Source organism: Lissotriton helveticus, chromosome 4_1, assembly GCF_964261635.1.
Source record: "Lissotriton helveticus chromosome 4_1, aLisHel1.1, whole genome shotgun sequence".
In the NCBI taxonomy this organism is placed as follows: Eukaryota; Metazoa; Chordata; class Amphibia; order Caudata; family Salamandridae; genus Lissotriton; species Lissotriton helveticus.
This window is the reverse complement of record NC_136063.1, coordinates 397311857-397333664: the sequence shown is the minus strand read 5'-3', so window position 1 is coordinate 397333664 and position 21808 is coordinate 397311857. Positions and strand designations below refer to the sequence as shown.

Genomic DNA, 21808 nt, shown 5'->3' with positions numbered 1-21808 from the left:
CTACACAAACAGTCCCAGGGCCTATCTCAGCTGATCGTTTCGGAAGAGGGCGGGTTAAACGCAGAGGGTCATTGAGGATAGCTCATTCCTGCTGCTGCTCTCTGTCCAGCTGCTGTTACCACTAATCAGCTTAAACTCCTCTCCCTTTCCAACAGGTAAGAAACTTCACTCTATGCCGATGGACGATGCGCCACATTACCCTGTATTGGGATAAAGCCAGGAACCACATTTTCCTCTGACTCCAAGTTTAGTTACTCACGGCGAACTGCAGCTGCTTCAGTGGAAGGGAGAGGAAAGCGTGTTTCGTGTCAGACAAAAGTGCCCTTTAAGCTTAACTAAAGAGAGTGATGTTTGGGTTGGGGCCACTAAAGGTTCCTCAAAATCGCTTCTAGTCTGGCCCAACTGAATGCGAAAAAAGGCTACTCGAATTAAAAGCAAAAAAAACAAACAGTCAAGCAAGCACTTGCTCAATAGACAATCTTCTTCACAACAGACGAAGGGCGAGGGACGGGTGGGAAGAGTGTAGTGTAAGAGGAGGAGACCGTGTGGGAAGAGTACTAGGGGAGGGAATTGAAGGACGAGAGTGTGCATGAAGAGCAGTGCTTGAAGAGTGCCAGGGCATTCCCCGGTAAAGCCAACAATGAACACTGAAGCAGACCCTATGGGGCACTCTACTTCCGTCATTTGCCAGCTGAAAAACACGACCTTCTCGTATGTCACAGGCTAGTGATGCAACTCGATGTCACCACAAGTCACCACACATTCATTTCATTATTGGTACTTCTGTGAAGCGCTCTGACACCTTCGGGTAAAGTCCGCGCTATATAAAGTTGCATAAATAAATAGTTAAAAACACAGGGACTGAGACAGGCGGCTACGTGTGTTTACCATTGGTGTTCCAGGGCCTAAAGCATTATTTCATGGCAACTGAATAACTAATGTACTGAAACTTTTAAATGCCTCATGGTGTAATTGCTTCTGGTCCTGCGTAAAGGTGCTATGTTTGTGGTAAATCCATGAATATTTGGGACTTGCATTTTTTAGGTTTTGCCTGGAGGGGGCTCGCAGTGTGTGGGGGGCTCTGTGTGGGTGTGTGGGGGTCTCTGTGTGGGTGTGTGGAGGGCTCTGTGTGAGGGGCTCTGTGTGGGTGTGTGGAGGGCTCTGTGTGGGTGTGTGGGGGGGCTCTGTGTGGCTGTGTGTGGGGGGCTCTGTGTCTGTGGGGGGAGCTCTGTGTGGAGGGGCTCTGTGTGGGTGTATGTGGGTGGCATTTGCGAGAGATTAAGCTATTGGCATTGTAAATGACAATGCCATTTATTTAGCTGTTGTGCTGTAGCTATCATGGGACAGCGAACGTGATCATTTGTAGGTCGTCCATGTATTTTAGGTAGTATGAAGTCCTTGCTCCTGTGTTCTACTGGGTGCCACCAACTCGAAGAGTGCCACTATGTTTTCAAGGTGAAACATTATAATAGAGGCGAAAGTAGAGCTTTACGGCGACAAGTGAAATGCATGTAAAGAATGACAACATCTATTGCTGACATTTCTGCTTACCGGCATCAGGATATCAATTAGAACTGAAGTTCCATGGGTCTCTTAAACACAAGTGCATTCACATTTTAGCCTCTTGCACTCTTACATGCAGGCACATTTTCAGAACAAAGAAAGGGGGGTGGCAGTTATTTTGATGAGGAGAAAAGATAATGGGCCAGAAGGTGTGTGGGGGGGCTCTGTGTGGGTGTGTGTGGGGGGCTTTGTGGGGCTTTGTGTGGCTGTGTGTATGGGGGGCTTTGTGTGGCTGTGTGTGTGGGGGGCTTTGTGTGGCTGTGTGTGTGGGGGGCTCTGTGTGGGTGTGTGTGGGGGGGGGGCTCTGTGTGTGTGTTTGGGGGGGCTCTCTGTGGGTGTTTGTGGGTGTCATTTGCGAGAGATAAAGCTAGTGGCATTGTAAATGACAATGCCATTTATTTATGTTAAAAAAACCATAAATAAAAATAATGTCAAGAGCAATGCCAATAGCTCTAACTTTAACAAAGGCAAAACCATTGCATTGTAAATGCTTGTTTAGAACTGCTGGTGCTCAGCACTGGCAAGACCCTGCCCACTTAAAACCCCCCAGCTTGGGGCTCATCGTCTAGCAGTGAGGATGGACCAGATGAGAGAGGCATACAAATTATATTTTTAGTTGGGACTGACACTTGCAGGCAGATACAGAGCACGGGCTTAACCAGTGGGTCACCAGGACCCTGTGTGTAAGCACACCAGAAACAAGCATTTACAATGTAATAGGTCTCGCATTACTGAAAGTTTGAGCAATTGACATTGCAAATAATAATGCAACGCCAGTAGCTCAAACATTCGGTAATGTGAGACCTATTGCATTGCAAATGCTTGCTCTTGTAATGAGGAGGCAGGTTTTAGATATCTTGAGGATGAAATCAAGCTCGCCACTCTGTTACTGCGGCTTGCTATGTGGCCCAAGTCAGGAGCTAGTTGTAAAGACTATTTACATAAGGAGACTAGAGGTAATCGCGATTTAATTATGTGAAAAATGTTAGTGTTGAATTGCGCCATCCATAGCTGTTTCAACCCCACTGAGCAGGACAGAAAAATACAAGATTTTGAGGAAAAAAAGAAGAAAGTAGCTAATGTAAGGAACTAATGGAAATTAGCAAACCAATGTTAGATCTTACTATCTTTTTATAAGATATAAAATGGGAATTGTGCACCATATGTTGTCCTTTCCTAAGAGCTAAGTCGCTGCTCTTCTTGTTAACCACTCTAAACAAACCGAAGTACATTTAACTTTAATCGTTTTTTGTTATTACAAAATTATTCAAAATGTAATTTTTCTACGGGTGCAAACATTTTAGGAGCTGCAAACTAGTTTTCCTCTCTCTTTCAACAGCTCCATACTTTTTGTGTGGTGCTGTTAATTCAGAAGCAGAAAATGAATGAACTTTTTAATGATGATTTTAAAACTGGTTAATCTGAGATTTTTTTGATTTTTTTTTTTCTATTTCATATTATAATTACTTTTTGTATTATGTCAATATGTATAGTACAATAATCACCAGTGGGGTTATCCATGCGCTTGAACAGGTGTGTAGGTGTGTGGTACCCGTGGAGTTAATCGAAGAGCCAGATCTTCAGCTTCTTGTGGAACTCCAGAAGTGAGGAGACTCTGATGTATTGTGGGATGAAGTTCCATGTTTTGGGTCTGATGTAGGAGAGCAAGCGGCCTACTGCTCTGCTTTTGCGGATGAGGGGTGTGTGTAGGAGTGAGAGTGAAGCTGAGCGTTGGTGCCGGACATGCTGGTGAAAGTGTATGCAGCTGTTCAGGTGTGCTGGTCCAGTGTTGTGGAAGGATTTATATGTGTGCATGAGGAGTTTGAAATGGTTGTGTTCGTGGATGGGGAGCCAGTGGAGCTCTGTGAGTGGGGGGGGGGGGGTGAGATTTGGGTGCGGTGTGGTAGGTTAAGTAGGAGTCTTGCGGCGAGTTTCTCGATGGTCTGAATTTTGTGGAGGAGCTGCTCGGACCCTCCTGTGTAGAGTGTGTAGCCGGCAGTTGAGCCTGCTTGTGATGAGTGCTTACGTGACGGTTTGTCTGTTGTTCTGTGGCAGCCACTTGAAGATATTTTGTAGCATACGTGGGATGTGGAAGCCGGCTGATTATGTGGGTGAGGGGGTTGCTGATGGGTGATGCTCCAAGGTTGGAGATGTGGTGAGGGCATGGGTCTGTTGGGGCTCCTGAGTGGATAATCTGCATGATCAATGCTGTGTCTTTTCTGGTGAGAGTGTTCCCTTTGGTCAGATGTCCGCCTAGGTTGGTGATGGGCAAGTTTGTTGTGAGATCACTTGGGTCTTGTTGGTGTGTAAAGATGCTGTAGATGTTAGTGATTTTATTGTGGATGTTGTGGTTACATTTGTAAAAGTTTGAGTGCTATGGACTGTGCACAACCCATCGAGTTATGTGGACATGGAGGTCACAACTAAGCATCCACCCTCTGGAGTAGCACCCACTTGGTGCTACTACTATCATACCCTACGATGGATGGCAGTAGGAGGTCATGGCTGCCACCCCTGACTCCTTCCTCAATTATATGAAGTCAGCGCATACATAGTTTGCCAATGTCATCAATTGCTTCCAAACACTCTGGAAGCCATTTGTTTCCCGCACATGTGCGACCAGGATCTCCTCATATTTTGTGCCTGTTTATAGCTTCCTCCTTTGGGTAAAATCGGCCATTTTTTGTGGTAGATTTGCCCGCTGCGGGGCAGAAACATCACAAGATCACCAGGTATTTTTAAGTGCCGGGTAGGAGTAGCCTCTTAGCAGATGGTTGCTCCCCCTGCACTTTCAATAATGGTTTATCCCTTGGCTATGGTTTCTGCCCCTGAGGGATAGTTTGGCATTTTTTGTGGCGGATCTAGCACCAGGGAATGGAAACTCCACTAGATTACCAGTGCTGTTTTAGTTATATATACAACAAGCATTTGCAATGCAATAGGTCTCGCATTACGAAAGTTTGAGCTATTGGTATTGTAAATGACAAATATTTTATTTATGTGTTGCTTTTGAAAATAGCTAAATTAATAGCTTTGTCATTTACAATGCCAATAGTTTAAACTTTTACAAACGTGACACCTATAGCATTTGTAATGCAATATGTGTTGTATTTACATGACTTAGATGTATTAATATTACAAATAACAATAGCTTTTATTTTTTTAATAATTAATACTTAAAAACAAGGTATTGTAATTTATAATGGCAATAGCTTAAACTTTCGAAAATAACTTTTTGGAAGATTATGTCCAGTGTATTTTATTATGATGAAAATCCAAGAACAGCAGTGAAATATTAACATCTTTTTGTGACATTTGTATTAAAGCTTGAAACATTGAGAGAACATATTATAACCAGTTGTTGTTGAATGGTTGCACGGAGTGATGCTGTGGCGTTCAGTGGTGCTGAGTGATGCTGCGGCATTCAGTGGTGCTGTGGCGTTGAGTGATGCTGCGGCGTTGAGTGATGCTGTGGCGTTGAGTGATGCTGTGGCGTTGAGTGATGCTGTGACGTTGAGGGTTGCTGCGGCGTTGAGGGATGCTGCGGCGTTGAGGGATGCTGCGGCGTTGAGTGATGCTGCGGCGTTGAGTGATGCTGCGGCATTGAGTGATGCTGCGGCATTGAGTGATGCTGCGGCGTTGAGTGATGCTGCGGCGTTGAGTGATGCTGCGGCGTTGAGTGATGCTGCGGCGTTGAGTGATGCTGCGGCGTTGAGTGATGCTGCGGCGTTGAGTGATGCTGCGGCGTTGAGTGATGCTGCGGCGTTGAGTGATGCTGCGGCGTTAAGTGATGCTGTGGCCTACCTATGGAGGCCAAGCAAGTTGCTGTCCAAGGCCTGCTCCAGTCTCGGCTGGACTTTAGCAACGTCCTGTACCTCGGTGCGTCCGACTACACACTGCGCAAGTTGCAGATTGTCCAAAACTGCGCGGCTCGCACATTGCTCCAGTTGCCACGCAGACTGTCAGCCAAACCTGGGCTGAGTAGCCTGCATTGGCTCCCGGTCCGGCAAAGAATTGCCTTTAAGGCAATGTGCATATCCCACCAGCCCTACTGGCACAAAGGACCGGCAATTAGCCGCCAACTAATCACACAGTACCACCCTAGAAAACACCTTCGTTCTAGCCAGGCCTTTTTAGCCACAGTTCCCAGAATCAAAAGAACGAGAGCTGGTGGCAGGATGTTCTCCTATAATGCCGCCAAACTGTGGAACTCCCTTCCCCTCCAACTTGGGTCCAACCCTGATCTGCCCTCCTTCCGTAAACAATTAAAGACTTTCCTTTTTAACGCTCACAACTAATCCCCTAGCTGATCGCCTTTGACAAGTGGCCCCACTCTCTAGTTAGCGCTTGGACGCCTCAGGGCAGCAATCGCGCTCTATAAGTCTACGTTTCATTTAATTTCATTTCATTTCACAGGAGTGGGAAAGTGGTGTCCCAGTAACATGGATAGGTCACCTCGTCGCCTTGCTGTGGGGTACTGTTGTAGCCTCATCGTGTGAGAGCCTGATGTAGAGGTGGGCAACTCACGGGTGGCTCGAGGCAGATGCTTGGCTCCGGCTCATCTTGAGCCGAGCCACTGGTGGCTCGAGGCATATGCTTGGCTCCGGCTCATCTCGAGCCGAGCCACTGACAGCTCGAGGCTGATACCTGGCTCCAGCTGATCGCGAGCCCTCATGAACCCTTGCGCCCAAAACGAGTCACGCCTGGTGTAACGTCTGGTGCCAAGAATGGGAGACAAAGAATTAATGTGCTATTTGAATAGGATATATAATATGAAAATGTGGTCGGCATCATCTAGGGCTTGCATTACACAATCTGAAACTAGAAAACCCCAGATCAGTCCAGGCTTCACCAAATTGTGTGATCCTCGGCAAATGTGTCATTTCACCGAGCCTGCTTTCTTCATCATGAAAGAGCGCTTTCAAATAACCGATTTCGGGGGCGCGTAACAACAAGCTCAGTATCCGGGCTGTGAGGAGACCTGGGAGGGCGGGGGCTGCCCGCGCATGCGCGCCATTTCTAACTTTCGTTCTGAAGAGCCCCGGTTAGAAATGGCGCGCATGCGCGGGCAGCCCCCGCCCTCCCAGGTCCGGCAGCTGAAGTCCCGGGTCCCTGGAGGGGGCCCAGGTGAAAATCATTGGAAAGCACTGCGGGCTCCCATGCCTAAGGGTAGAGCCCCGCGTCGTGCTGGCAGAGGAGCTCGAGTGCTCTGCGGGGCGTGTGCCAGATGATGCAGAGATGACACCAGCGCAGTGACAAGAGTCCGGTGAGGTAAGCGGGGGAGTGGTGCCTGCTCGTTGCTGGCAGCCAAACATTTGAACAAACTTCCCTTATCCCTTAGATTTATTCCAGATAAAAAACATTTCCACAAACAACTGAAAACTTACCTGTTCATGGGCTAAAGTGGTTGGGATCCCCCCAATGGGATTTTGCCTAGAGCTGGGGACACACTCGCAGCAGCCAAGCACTTTACAAATCTCATCATTCATTTATTGCAAAAGCTCATTTGCTGATTTACCCCCCCCCCCTACCCCCCCCCCCCCCCCCCCGAAGACACCCGTATTCCAAGCTCTGGTAAATGTATAGCGACGCAGTGGGGGCCCACTTGGGGAATTACCTACTGATGTCGGTGAAGTTCACCCTTAGATATTTTTGAAAATCCCGATCCTCTGGATTTGCTAATTCGAAACACAAGTGATTCTTTCTCCGTTAGGTGATACCTTCAGACCCAAACGTTGTTCAGAATACGCCACACAGTGACTATTACTGCTGTAGTATTCAGCTGCAGTCAAAGAAGGACGTGCATTTTTACATTCACCGTCTCTTTCTGGTACTGTGTGACTAATATAACATTGGTAATTACAGCACTGATCTCAGAATAAATGATCTTGACTACATTCCTTTACGTTTAAAATTGCTGATTATTCTTACATCCATATCTCTATAAGGACAAGAGACCCTTCACTGCAGTTTTTGCTGGCCCATGACCATCCTTTTCACCAGACCCCCCTCCGCCTACAAAGTATCCCCTAGCACCTGGATACCGAAGGTTTTAATGCAACTCGTGTATCTCGAACACAAAGGAAAATAGACAGGTTTATCAGTGCCTCGAGAAAGTTTGTATGTAGACCAATGTTGTGTCAATAAGGAAGGAACTATTAAGATGACACTTTCTGATGGGAAGAAATGTGTCAAGGGAAGCTCGTTTCATAATCCTCAGGTGTCAATTTTCTAATTAAAAGCTTGATAGCTACCCTAGAGTCTTCCACTTAAATTGAGAGTTGCAAACATTTTGTTTTCTATCACTGACTTAGTATGTTCTGTTTTTCTTTTTCTTCAGTTCCTAGGAACTATGATCCAACCCTTCATCCATTTGAAGTGCCAAGAGAGTACACACGAGCTCTCAATGCTACGAAGCTGGAGCGAGTGTTTGCGAAGCCCTTCATAGCATCGCTAGATGGTCACAGAGATGGCGTGAACTGCATGGTTAAGCATCCCAAGAGCTTGGCTACCGTTCTTTCTGGGGCCTGTGATGGTGAGGTGAGTGCGCTGCATCTTTTCCCATTGCATTGTGTAATGTTTCCGACAATAAGTACATTGTGAACAGTAGCAGTGCAAGACTCCGTGCTGCCATGTGAATCAATATCAGCGTTGCCTTTTCTTGGGTCACTACATGCAGTAACAGAAGTAATTGCATGTTTCTAATTGGACTTAGTGATGTAAGCACTTGGTCACTTGAACCTTTCTCTGAGCTAAATTTGATCAAGTCATTAAACAGATGTTTTAAGTGACCATTTCCAGTTATTGCGTCCTTTGAATAGAATTAAATTGCTTTCCTTGAGATAGGATTACCAAGTTATGGGTCAGACTAACAAATCATTCCTACTCTTTAAAATAACCACATTTAAAATGAGACTCCTCTGAATAACCAAGCTAAATTGTTGTGGAGATAATTTTTTGGCTACTGGCAGGATTCTTTTCCCCTTATTTGATGTACGATATCAATTACTTATTTTAATGACAAATATCAAATTAAATATAGAAAATGGAAAACATGATTCTTACATTGACTCCAGCTACTTTTATCTGCGACAACTTGTGCGTTGTGTGTGTAAAATGAATTTAAAATAACTTTTGAAATGTCTTATAGACACTTTGACTTGGAAAATAAGTGTTATATTTGTGATCTTTTGTTTTTGTGATTTTTTTGCTTATCTATGCATTAAGATATTTCTGTAACTCCTGGTGTTTGAGTTATAGAAATATCTGTTTAATTAGAATACTTGTAAGAAAACAAGAACAAATTACAATGACATTGGACACTGGTAAGTTGAGATGCAAGACAGTAGTTAAGGTGTGGTTGATTGTTTATTTTGCCCTAGATGTATGTATAGTAGAATGAGTATTGAAATGGGTGGGTGCAGAAGGATAGGAGTGTCAGTGGGAAACAGATTATGTCCTGCATGAGTGGCGCACATGGTTTAGCGCAAAACAAAAGGCCTAAGGTTTCATTTATCTTGGTACGGTTAATGTCTATTTATAGTTTGTAACACACCAAATGCAGTACTCAATATTTTATTAAAGATTTGGAACTCCTAAGAGGTCCACATAAAAGCACATGCATATTATTACAAGGGTAAAACATGATAAACTCATTTCACGGACCATCATACAATTAACAAAGGCCTGCATTAGCAAGGCTAAAATTGCTTCAGAAAACGTCAGTCAATGTTATCAATTATCCCAACACTCGAAGATTTTCAACAATAAAACCGTTAAGCTCACGACTCAAACAGAGGCCCAAGTCCTCTGAAGTATAAGATGACGTTTGTTTAGGACTGTATTAAACAATAGCAGGTACATTTAAGAAAAAAAATTATAGGCATAATGACAGTGCTTAGCGAACATTTTCACTCATTTGGGCAGCAGCACTTAGCCATTTTGACCGAAAAGCGCATTTCGATTTAGCAGCTTAGGGGTTGAAATAACAGAGCATATCCTAAAATGTGCAAATTACAATAAGTAGCAGCCAGTTAGTATGCAAATAAAGTTCAAAATTCAACTTTGGCTGAAAGTTCAGTTTAGAATAGCAGCAAGAAAGAAGGAATGGCAGAACATATCTAGTAGTGTACAAGGACAGTAAATAGCAACCAGATAATTTGCAAAATGGAGTCCAAGAGTCGATTTCAGCAAAAAATCCAATTTGGAATTAGCAATGAGAAAAAGGAATACCAGAACATATCCTAACATGTGCAAAGAGCAATTCAGTACTGCCGGTTCGTGTGCAAAATACATCCAAAAATCCCCTTTCATTTGAGTTTTCAAATTAGCAACAAGAACATAGTGGGAAACGAACGCAACATATCCCTTTTGTGCAAATAGCAGTAAATAGCAGCTAATCAATGTGCAAAATACAGTCTGACGAAAGGGAAGATACTAATATTTTGTAAAAAGATGACAGACAAGGGGGTTAGCCACCCAGTTAAAAGAATGTATAAGAGATTTAAAATATATACATAAACTCCTTAAAATAATAAAAAAAAGTTTTGCACGCACTGCTTCGTTTTTAGGACAAAAAAGAGGATCTCGGGCAGAAGCTACATTTTTAACACAATTTTGTAAAAACATTGGCCGACGCCAACGATGTCGACTCGAAGCCAGTGCTGGACAGGCAAAGAAGACATGGTCCACACCAAATGCAGTAAAATATTGGAACTATATAATCCGGACGAAGTAGTGTAAGATAAGATCTTGTTTGGTGACGGCCACTGTGGCAGAGAGAACAGGTCTTTGGACAGCACAGATGCTAGAACTAGAAAAGCCACTCAGCACAAAAACGTCTGTTTGCGCTTGCACAGGTGTTCTGGAAGATTGCAAGACAGGCCCTGTACCCCACCACAGGGAAATCCCTTCAATGGAGACTGTCAACCGTTGGGCGCACTTTTATAGGCTTAGTGAAAGTTGCAATTTATAATGATATTTATAATGGCCCTGCAGGTTTGACTGTTGAGCATCCCACAGCTGAGCCCACAGTAAACTCAAGTTGTAAACCGGTAACGCGTCAACCAGCAGTTGTCACTCTATTAAATGAGTAAAATAAGTAAGGAATATCCTTGCATTCTGCATCGTTGAATCTAGAGGACCTTGGCAGTTATATGTAAAATTCTCTTCTTCATTGTAGACAAGGTACATAAGGAAATAGTAGACTCAATCCCAGCAACTTCTCTTGCCTCACAGCTTCCAGTCCTGCTACACAGCGACAGCCAAAGCATTCTACATGACATCAATAAAGACAGGATTTCACAATAGAACACACCTATCTCAACTCAAAACACCTACCTCTGCACCCACCTCAACTACACTAACACATACCTAGCACAGTGGAGGTAGACCTCTAGCAGGTGCAGGTCGGTGACAGTCACATCCGCCTGAAACAGTTTTTAAGTTCTGAGAGGACACACAGTAAGGCCTGTCCACAGTTGCAACCACAACCGTGAATATGGCCCAAATCTCTGCAGTACATGATCTACTGAATTCTGGTTCCCATGCATAAAAAAAACCTGTGGTCCCTCAACAGCTCACGTGCTACTGTGCTCCACCATTTTCTTCAGGGACAGTCTGAAAATAACTTGCTTGCTTGGTTTTCTCCGAATCCTACCCAAATTATTAAAAGGCTCTTTACTTCCTACCTACCTACATACTATATGTAAGAATAATCATTAATTCCCTGGCCTCACCAGCTTATGAATATCACCAAATGAAATATAAGTTCTTTCCCGGCAAAATACCCAGTGGCAACCTAGGGCTAATGAAATACATTGATCTGCCCATCAGCTCAGGGACACCATAACATATCCACATTCCTGGTTCCAATGCCAGGGAACATTACGATAAACTTCTCATTGTGCAAACTAGCATACTCGAGCACAAGTGACAACTCTACCTGCTGTCTCCTCACATATCCAAAACACATCTCAATACCACTCACCTCTAATACTAGCAAAACAATGAAAACAGTAAATGAACATTCACCAGCACCTGGCATAATGCCAAATCTACTCACTGGAATGGATTTCCATATATGAACCCCCAAAATATCATCATCTTGAGTCTTCATGAACCATGCCACCGAATGTAGAACTGTATCTGGGAATGTGGCTCTTTCTTTTCTCATACTGCCGTTAATCCTGTGTTTTAGTTTCATGCAATCACACAAACCTAGGTTATTATACCGGTACTTCGAAAGAGTATGTTTATCAACTTTGCATGTGTGAAAGTCTGAATTACCCAGTCTGCAAGTTATCTGCAGCTTAGCCATAAACATGTGCAGCAAAGAAGCTATTATTTAGAAGATGACTAGCAATCCTGGTTAATTATGTCACTATTAAAAAGATGGCTAGCAATCCTAGTTAATTATGTCACTATTAATTGTTAAATTGTTAAAACCAAGATGTGCATTCAATAAACAAAATGAAGTGTTTTGAAACCCTAATTTGGTTTCGTGAAAATAAATCTAACTAAGGATAATATATAATTATTACCTAATGTACATCACTGATATATTCTTTGTTCTTCTTATGCTTATTGCTACTTTTTACTTGAATGTATATCCAGCATTTGACTTTCTTGTTTTAGGTTAAAGTTTGGAACTTGACCAAGAGGGAATGTGTTCGAACTATACAAGCACATGAGGGCTTTGTGCGTGGGATGTGTGCCCGCTTTTGTGGTACCTCTTTTTTTACGGTAAGTATGTGTTTAACCTATTGAGATTACTGTCCTTAAGCCTAGCCAGAATACAGTCAACTCTTCACCTGGATACTCTTTTTTTTTTTTTTGGTTTTTTTTTTTGGGAGTTCAACAAAATCTTTATTTGCTTAACAGTTCGACACAATTTTAACCGCCAATGGCCTACAACCCGGAGGCTGGCCGCATATAGCAGTATCACAATATTCTGTAGCACACAGCCATTCAGCTGGTAACCCAGGGGTCCAGCGGCGTCATTTTAATTTTTACTGCAAGACAAATCTTTCCACCCCGTTACCCCGTTTTCTTGCTATTACATGAACTTTAGTTTTAATTTTTTTTTTTTCCAGATCCATAGTGCTGGAGCATAACAGTTGTAAACAGTGAACTTAAAGAGCCTCGGGCAATTCCACACTCCGTCGCCACTTGTATGCAACCTTACTGTTTTTGGTATATCAGAATAATCGCAACTGTTCTTGAATGTGCTGAATATCCCCATGCCACATGTTAGCATAAACCACTTCAGTACCTCTTGTGTTCTTACACTGACTCCCCGTCACTTTCCGCCGTTAATAGATAATCCGACAAATAACACCAAAAGTCCTTCGGGCGTGATCTATTTGGCAGATCCTCTTCATAAGTAACTAACTTATCTCTGCAGTACGTCATATCTTTAAGCCAAGCCTTGATATTAGGTACATTTCTTCCTTCCCAGCATTTTGATATCTGCCTCTTAGCAATTAATAAAGCCACCGCACAGAACCTTCTCTTCCCCGCCCTAACACCTGATAGAAGGCCCAGCAAACATACCCTCATGTTGCAGTCTACCTCAGTTCCCACCATTTTGCCCAGCATGACCGTTACCTTCCCCCAATACTCCTGGATCTTCTGACAGTGCCATACTAGGTGAACAAAATCCGCCTCATCATATACACATCTTTTACATCTGGCGTTTTCTCGCAACCCATATTTATACAATCTTTTTGGCGTGTGATACGTTTGATGTAGATACTTCAGATGCGTGATACGCAGATTCCCATTTGGAGTGAGTAGTTTAAGCAATGAGCATGCAGTCAACCAATCATTCTCTTGTAACGCCTCTGGCAGAGCATCATTCCATCTCTGCATCGCTTTTTCAGAAGTATGTGGGATTTCACTTTGGGCTATCTTGTACAATCTAGACACCAGGTGTGATGTGTTGGATGACGTTATGATGAATTGCAGCGAGTGCAGAATTGGTGGTTCTTGTGGGTAGTCTGGATATAGATCCTGGATGGCCCTCTGCAGTCTATAGTGCGTGAATCTAAAGAGTAATGTTGGGTTGCTAATATATGTTAAATCTACTGTTTTGCAGAAAGTTCCCTCGTGATATAGATCCCCGAATGTTTCTATCCCTATATTCCGCAATATGTCCATGCCTACTTTTTCATTTGTTACCGACACCTCCTGGTGGAAATGGAGTGGGAGCGCTGGTGCATAGAGAGGTAACTTATGGGCCATCCTTCCTAGTGTCCGCCATGCACGTGCTGTGGTATCTATCGTGTTGATATCCCTAGAGTGTAGTGGAGGCCTCTTGTGTGTCACTATCGCGGTCAATGGGATTGGCGAAGCGTCACCCTCCTCAACCGCAGTGTGCGTTAGATATGTCGTGGGGTGGTACCAATGTGATGCATATTGTGCCTGCGCACATAAGTAGTAGAGTTTAAAGTCCGGCACACAAAACCCCCCTCTCTCGTATGGTAATGTTAGGGTATGCAAGTCAATACGAGCTTGTTTACCTGCCCAGATTAGTTTTAATACTAGCGACGTTATGTTAGTGAAAATGGCTTTGGGTGGCGTGTTTGGTATATTATTGAACAAGTACAGGAATTTGGGTAGGATATTCATCTTTACTATCGCAATTCGGTCTGCTAGAGACAGTGGTAGCTGTATCCATCGGGCTACATGCCCCCTCCAATTCTGCAAATACCCTACCATAGTTTGTCCTAATAACCTCTTCTGGGTCTCGACTGTACCAAACTCCTAGATAACGAGTCGGTTCTGTCTGCCAGTCTAGCGGGAAATCTGGGACATATTGTTCTGTGGAGTCAGTAAGTGGGATGATTAACGATTTCTCCCAGTTAATTTGCAACCCGGAGTGCCGTCCAAATCGTACATAGTCACGGAGTAATGGACTCAGGTTCTGCTCTGGGTCTCGTACATATAGCATCATGTCATCCGCGTAAAGCGAAATATGCAGAGGTCTCCCGGGAAATTGTAGGGCGGAATGTTTGTGGGTCTGTCTGACTATACATGCAAGCGGCTCTAATGCCAGAGCGAAAATCAGAGGCGATAGCGGGCATCCTTGCCTCGTTCCCCTCGCTATTTCAAACGGTCTAGATACGTACCCATTTACTCTTACTCTTGCTACAGGTTTCGTGTAGAGTAGTGCAACCCATGTTATAAATCGCGGAGGAAAACCCATCCTCTGCAAAATCGTGCTAATGTAAGACCATTCAATGGAGTCGAAAGCCTTGGCGGCGTCCAACATGACCGCAACAGCTTTGGTTTGAGGTGTAAGATGGTGAGAGAGTGCAAACAGCGTTCTTGTGTTGTGCGATGTGGCTCTCGCGGGGATGAAGCCTGCCTGGTCAGGTAGTATCAGATTTGTCATCAAAGGCTGCAACCGTTCCGCCAAGAGTTTAGCTAAAATTTTTGAATCTACATTCAGGAGTGACAGTGGTCGATAAGAGTCACATAAATCTGGATTCTTTCCCGGTTTTAAAAGGGTGATGATCACCGCTTCCCTCAGCGTCGGTGGCAGTACCATCTGGTCAAATGCGGTGCCGTACATTGCAACCAGATGTGGGGCAAGTAGGTCAGCAAATTTTTTATAGAATTCGCATGAGAATCCATCGGGTCCCGGTGCCTTTCCGTTGGGGAGTGCGTGTATAATTGCAGTAACCTCCTCTACTGTTATCGGTTGTGCCAGATATTCACGTTGACTATCAGACAACCACGCTATGGCTATATCTTGTAAATATTTAAGCGTTTCCTGTGGCGGGGCTGGGTCTCGAGGTATATAGTTCTGCATAACTATCGACAAAACTGCGAAGTATCTCGTCGTGGTGTGAGTGTAGCATCCCATCCTTGTCCCTGATTTGAGTTATCACCTGAGGGCCTCTCCCTGTACATATTTTCCTCGCTAACACCCTTCCAGGTCTACCCCCTTCGCCAAATTGTCTGGCCAGTGGTCGCTTGGTGATATATTTCAGTTCGTCCTCTGTGAATTGTTGATGGTCAGTGATTTTTAGCTTGAGTTCCCCCAATAGTTCCACATTCCCAGTGCGGGCATATTCCTGTTCTAGGGATGATATATCTCGTTCCAGTCTGGCGATCTGCGCCCTGATGTCTTTAAGTATCCCTGCAGTCGTGCTGATGCACACTCCTCTGAGTGTTGCTTTAAAGGCCTCCCACACAATACAGGGGTCATCTACCGAATCCGTGTTTAATTGGAAGTAATCATGAATGGCTGTGGTGATGGTTGTGAGATATAACGGGTCCAGTAGTGCTTGTGCGTTGAAACGCCAACTAAATGGTGGTGGTGTGTAATGGGGTATTTGCAGCGTAAGCGCCACGGGCCTGTGGTCAATCGGGGTGCGTGGTAGTGGAACAATATTTGCAGTCCATAGAACCATGTTATCAGTTCCCAACCAATAGTCTATTCTCGACCAACTCCCATGTGCCAAATTTACGTGTGTTGCGCCAGGCGCTGTCGGATGGCGGACCCTCCAAATGTCTGTCAGCGCCATTTCCTCCATCATATCCCTGAGTTTTTCCCTGGCCTTCTTGTGGGGTTCTATCGAAGAAGTGGATCTATGTAGGTCGTTACACAACCCTATATTAAAATCACCCCCCCATATCATAGTAGTGTCACTGAATTCCAACAAATGATCCCACAATTCCTGAAAGAATTCCGGCGCATCCACATTCGGACCATAGATGTTTACTATTGTTACATTTTGACCTCGTAAAACCCCGGACACAATTACATATCTTCCATTGTTATCTGTAATGGTACGGGTGATCTTATAGTTGGTCCCCTTCTTCACCAGAATCATGACCCCCCTAGAGTAGGAAGAGTAGTTTGCCGCATAAGTGGATTCAGCCCAGCGTGTGCCAATAACTCTGTGTGTCTTGGGGTCTATATGGGTTTCTTGGATCAATGCAATATCTATGTGGTGCCTGTCAAGCGCGGCAAAAACCTGTCTAATTTTCTTAGGATTGGTAAATCCTCTCACATTCCATGTTATCAGATTCAGGTCCTGAGCATTTACCATTTTCCCACAACTCTCTTATTTTGTGCTGCGATTGCTACCTCTATCCAACGTCTCCGTGTTTCACCTCCAGACAACCCACCCTTAGCCCTTGATTCGGTAACACATCTGACTTTGAGTCCTGCAGCATTGTATCTGACAGTGGTCGTCCATCCCTTTGAATACAGCACATTATCGTAAATTCTTACCATGTGAAATTCTGTCCAGTTATTATACATTACAATATGGTATTCGGCAGTGTATCTTAATTGCTCCTTTAGCTCAGAAAATAACAACAAACCCCAACTTTCCCCTTTCCCACCCACTCCAGCATCCCAATTCTGCCAAAGCCATTCTACCCTCATAACTTCTCTAAGTACCAGAACTGTTTGGGGACCACCCTAGTAGAGGTCCGCCGAGGGCGCATCCCACCATCCTGAGTAAAGGATGGGGGCGGATCAAGAAACTGTAAACAGACTACATCGTCAAAACATATCAGCGTCCTTTTGAGGTCTAGAACCAGCATTGATCAGTGTTCAGTAAGTGACTGGTGAGCCCAGCGGGGGGCTCGCGTTGCTCTGTAGATGCATAGACAGTGTGTACCTCAGATTAGTGACAGTGTTCATCACGGTGATCATGCTATTGCCATCTGTCTATGTGGGTGTCGTACTCGCACCTATAGCGTCCAGCAAAGTTTTACGACCCGGAGTACCAGAGTTCGAGCATGGCCTGAAGTTTCACATCAGAGCATCTCTAGTTGGCAGACAGGGCGTCCACATAGAGACATGAGCACTGTACTCTCTAGGTCATGTACTCTTGTGGCTAGGACATCATGTACAGGTACTCGTTCACTACAAAAGGCTTTCGACGGTCAACAGTCTTACCTTCAGTCTGAGTCGAGGTGTCTATCTTTGCGATTGTTTTTTTTCCCTTTTATGATTGTAGTTTTTATGAACTCCATTGCCGCTTTGGGCGTCGCCAAGAAAACAGGCTTATCGTCCCAGGTGATCCTTAATCGCGCTGGATACAACATGGCATATGGAATTTGCAGATCCCGTAGCTTGATTTTGACCTCGTTGAATTCCTTTCGTGCTTGTTGCACACCAATCGTGAAATCCGGGTAGAATTCTAATTTGTTGCCCTGATGTTGGATCTCACCTTTCTCTCGAGCCAGTCGCAAGATAGCATCTCTGTCCCGGTAGTTCAGGACTCTAGCTATTATTGGTCTCGGAGCGGCGCCAGGTTTTGGTGTCGGGGCCAGGGATCGGTGAGCTCGTTCCACTATAAATATGGGCGAGAGATTTTCGGCGCCAAATAGTTCCTTACACAATTGTTCAATATAAGGCTCCATTCTTCCCGTGTTGGTGGATTCCGGCAGGCCCGCTATGCGAATGTTGTTTCTCCTCGATCTCGCTTCCAACTCCTCCGATTTGGCCTTGATCACTTCCAGGACCTTCTCCATGCCCTTGCATTTAGCTGTCGTTGCATGCGCCTCATCTTCAACCGCGGAAATTCTATTTTCGGCCGTGTCCAATCTCTCTCCCTGCTTGTCTAGTTTCGCTGCTAGGCTGTCTACTCTGCCAGTTAGGAGGTCCAACTTCTCGTTTATTTCTTGCCGTGACGCTTGTACGGCCTTGAGAATACTCTCCATAACATTTTCCTCCGGGGATTCCGCTTCTTGCTCCCCTTCCGCTTGTTTAGTTTGGTTCTTCGTCGTCTTTCTCGTCTCAAAAGAGAGGGTGGGTTGTTGTTTATCTGGTTTCCCCATCGTGTACTTCCCAGTAGCGATATGGCGACAACAATGTGGTGCGGGCTTAGAGCGACTGTCACGTTGTGGGGCTAGTATGCTGGAAGGTGGAGGTTGGGATCGGGGTATTTGTTATGTCGCAGTGTCTCTCATGAGCCGTCCTCCTGCTATGGTCAGGAAGTGCTCGATGCGATGTATCCGGCGGTCAGAGGAGTTCACTCCTTGTTGCTTCCCTACTCCCGGTCCGTTGGTCCGTCCTTTTCCATGGTAAGATTATGAGACGTTTATGCCCACTGTTCGATCACTTGTCCCTGTCTCAGTGTGTGAAGGACGTTTTTTAATAAGGCCTCTGTTACAGCGCTAACGGGTATCCCCGCCCCTCATACGTTTTATATTGCGCGCCTTTTAGTACAGTCTCCTCGTTTGATCTATGGGCGTGTCCCTCTGGCCCATATTGCACGTTATGGATAATTATTGCCGCACGATGTCGGGGTCTGCTTCACAGTGGCCTTCCTTACTTACACCAGTAATGTTGAATATTGCGCGCTACTCCTGGAGAGGCTGCCTTTGTATGAATGTCCATCTATTGCCATTGCAGCATTGGCTCGTTATATTTTGGGTCGCAGTGTCGCCCCTCTGCCTGCCAACTTTCTCAAGATTGTACCATCAGCGTCTACACACCACGGTCAAGCATGTACTCTTGATACGCAGTATGAGGCCATATTTCTGGCGCACGCCAGTGTCAGCGCTAGCCTTCAATGCATGCATTCCCTAATGCCTCACTGTGCGCCGTGTCGTTTATTCACTTCCAACGGTCTACGGACGCCGCCATCTTGTCCGCAGTGTCCGTTAATGCAAGTTGTGTGTAGCCCCAGAGGTTCAGAGTCCGCAGCGTTATTGCCTCTCCCAGTCGTTTTAATGTTCTAATAGAGTTTTCTTTATGACATGCAGGGTCGCTCCTATTAATGCCCCTTCGAGGCCCAGTGCTGTGTACACTCGCTATGAGCCGGACCCCGGAGCCGCCATGTTGCCTGCTATCGCCCGTCTTCCCCTGTACAATCCCGGCGCCTGCAGCGATTGCTTACTGTTTTATGCTTGGGACGGTCGCCGGTCTGCGCCTTCTCAATCCCGTCTGCGTGCTCCGTCCCCGCATCGTGCAGCATATTCCGGTCGCGTTGATTGTTTACTCTTACTCTGACTCTGTCCGGGCTCCGGCCGCCATTTTCCGCTTGTCCGTGTCCGAGGGAAGTCCCTGCTGCATCAGAGTTGTGGCACAGTCAGGTTCCTCTCGACCACATTTTCTTGGAGACAGTACTGTCCCATGCAAGCTGTTATGCTTATTTCTCCAATTCCGTCTGTTTAAGTGGAGATTTTCAGCGTGATTGAGATCCGCCCGGCGGAGCTGCTCGGTCAGGCAGCCATTCCGCTGTGCGCCCCCTAGCGCCTCCCTTCACCTGGATACTCTTGTCATAGAAAGTCACTGTTATCCCAGAGTGAATACAATTATGTGAAGAGACATTTAGGACAGTAGGAAGGAAGAATCAAGCAAATGTATTTCAGAGTTTGGAAATCTTCCCACAATACTTAAGCAAAGCAAGAGACGAACATGGTACAAGATTCAGGGAGTATTCAAATGCACTAAGTATTGGGTAAACTAGAGCAGTAGGAAGCTGCTACGGTCTTTTGGTTGGTCATGCCACTCAGTAAGTATGTTTTACAATACATTTACAGCAGTCATTTGGCAAGAATGGCATGTTTTTTAAGTCATGTAGCGAGGGACACTCGAATGACAAGAAAGTAAATCCAGTGTGATGTATTTAAACACACACTAGGAATAGTTTGTGATTGGTCCAAATGAATTCATTAGGGTCTCCAAGTTAGCCTAATGCTAGATATTGCATGAGTTATAGAGTATTAGTGGCTGAAACAAAAAAGGCTTGTGACACGTTGTGACTGAAGATAGTCATTGGAGAAGGTGTTTGGTCCAGATAGGCATACCCGTCTGTTTTTGAAGCCGTTCCGTGTCAGGCCATGTTGTTGGACTTAGGACCCTATCCTAACCGAGCAATTGAGCAAAGCTTGACAGTTGCATGTAGAAGCAATAGGTTTCCTTCACAGGTAAACATCCCCCTATCTTGTGGTAAACATTCTAATTCTGTGTGTTTGTACAACATATCTAGGTTGGAGATGATAAAACTGTGAAACATTGGAAAATGGATACCCCAGGCTATGGAGAGGAAGAGGAACCTCTACACACAATACTTGGAAAGGTAATATAGCTGTTCTTTGGCTGCTTTTGAAACATATTATCAATAATCATATGTAGTCTTTCTACTTTCATATATGTTCCTCAGTCAACTCTTATTGGATAAGGCCAGAATCCCTTGGCAACATGCAGAGACCACTGTACTGAAGGCCATTTTTGTGGCCTGCTGTGCGGACGAAATAGATGATTGAAATAACAAATGCGTCATTCCCCAGAACCAACTCCTTTTGCTGCCAAATCTCATAACTGATTGGGAATAGCATTGTTTGAAATTGATTTGGTGGTTAGTGCCCAACTCCATATCAGCATGGATACTTAGTGCTACTTTAATCACGCAATGACCATCAGCCAGGTTTTTTGGGGCATGTAGCAGTTGTTTTCCTGGCAGAAACCTAACAAAGTCCCCATTGTAAACTTGTTAAACCAACAATTGCTTCCTCAAATCCCACCCATGCAGTTAGTGCCCCAAGGCAGTTTATGCAGCAGGAGTCAAACATCAGACGCTACTTTGAGGGGAATCATGCTGCGGCATCTACTAGAGCGCTTGAGTGGGACAAATTATAATGTGGTTACGAAAGGGATCTGCCTGCAAGAAGTGGTGGGGATCCGCACAGCCCTTGAGAGGGAGATCGGGGAAGCTGAGTTATACCCTCACTTGAAAGGGCTGTGGTCCAGGACGCCTCTAAAGACCCTTTGCTGACCGAGGCCAAAACCCGTCACAGCGGGTGCTTCGATCTCCGTGCCTAAATAGCCAAGGCGTATTGAGAGACAAATCTAGTTGCCTTCTCACGTACCTGGCTCGGCAGTATCCCATTCGAGTCGGATCCTGGAGATATCCCTGCCTACTGGAGATAGCCTATACACACAGCGAGACATCTTGAACGCTTTCTTTGAATACTCCTCCTCTATATACAAGGCATCCTCCTCATCGAGCGGAGGCACAGTTGACACTCTCCTGACTATACTCCTCTTCCCGCACATCTCTAACACCCTCAGAGATGACATAGATGCATGCATTACGATCCCAAAATTGCTCGGACCTCTCCCCATCCATGCTATTGTTCATACATTCGCACAGGCGGCAGGCCATCGTTTCAACTGGGCCAAGTCGTGCGTGTACTGACTCAGCCACAACGAGGTCACACCCAAGGTGAAACTCTGAGACACCTACCTGAGTTGGAAAAGCAATGCGGT

At 45.1% G+C, this 21808-nt stretch overlaps 1 protein-coding gene across 2 annotated transcripts in view; it reads left to right on the top strand.

Annotated features, from left to right (window-relative positions):
• DCAF13 (DDB1 and CUL4 associated factor 13) overlaps positions 1-21808 on the top strand; it is a 383567-nt gene that overhangs the window by 107516 nt on the left and 254243 nt on the right. For both annotated transcript variants that reach the window (XM_078686899.1, XM_078686900.1), the window contains exons 2-4: positions 7904-8103; positions 12199-12306; positions 20529-20618. In XM_078686899.1, the coding sequence (XP_078543025.1) occupies positions 7904-8103; positions 12199-12306; positions 20529-20618 (398 nt within the window). The remainder of the gene's footprint in view (positions 1-7903; positions 8104-12198; positions 12307-20528; positions 20619-21808) is intronic.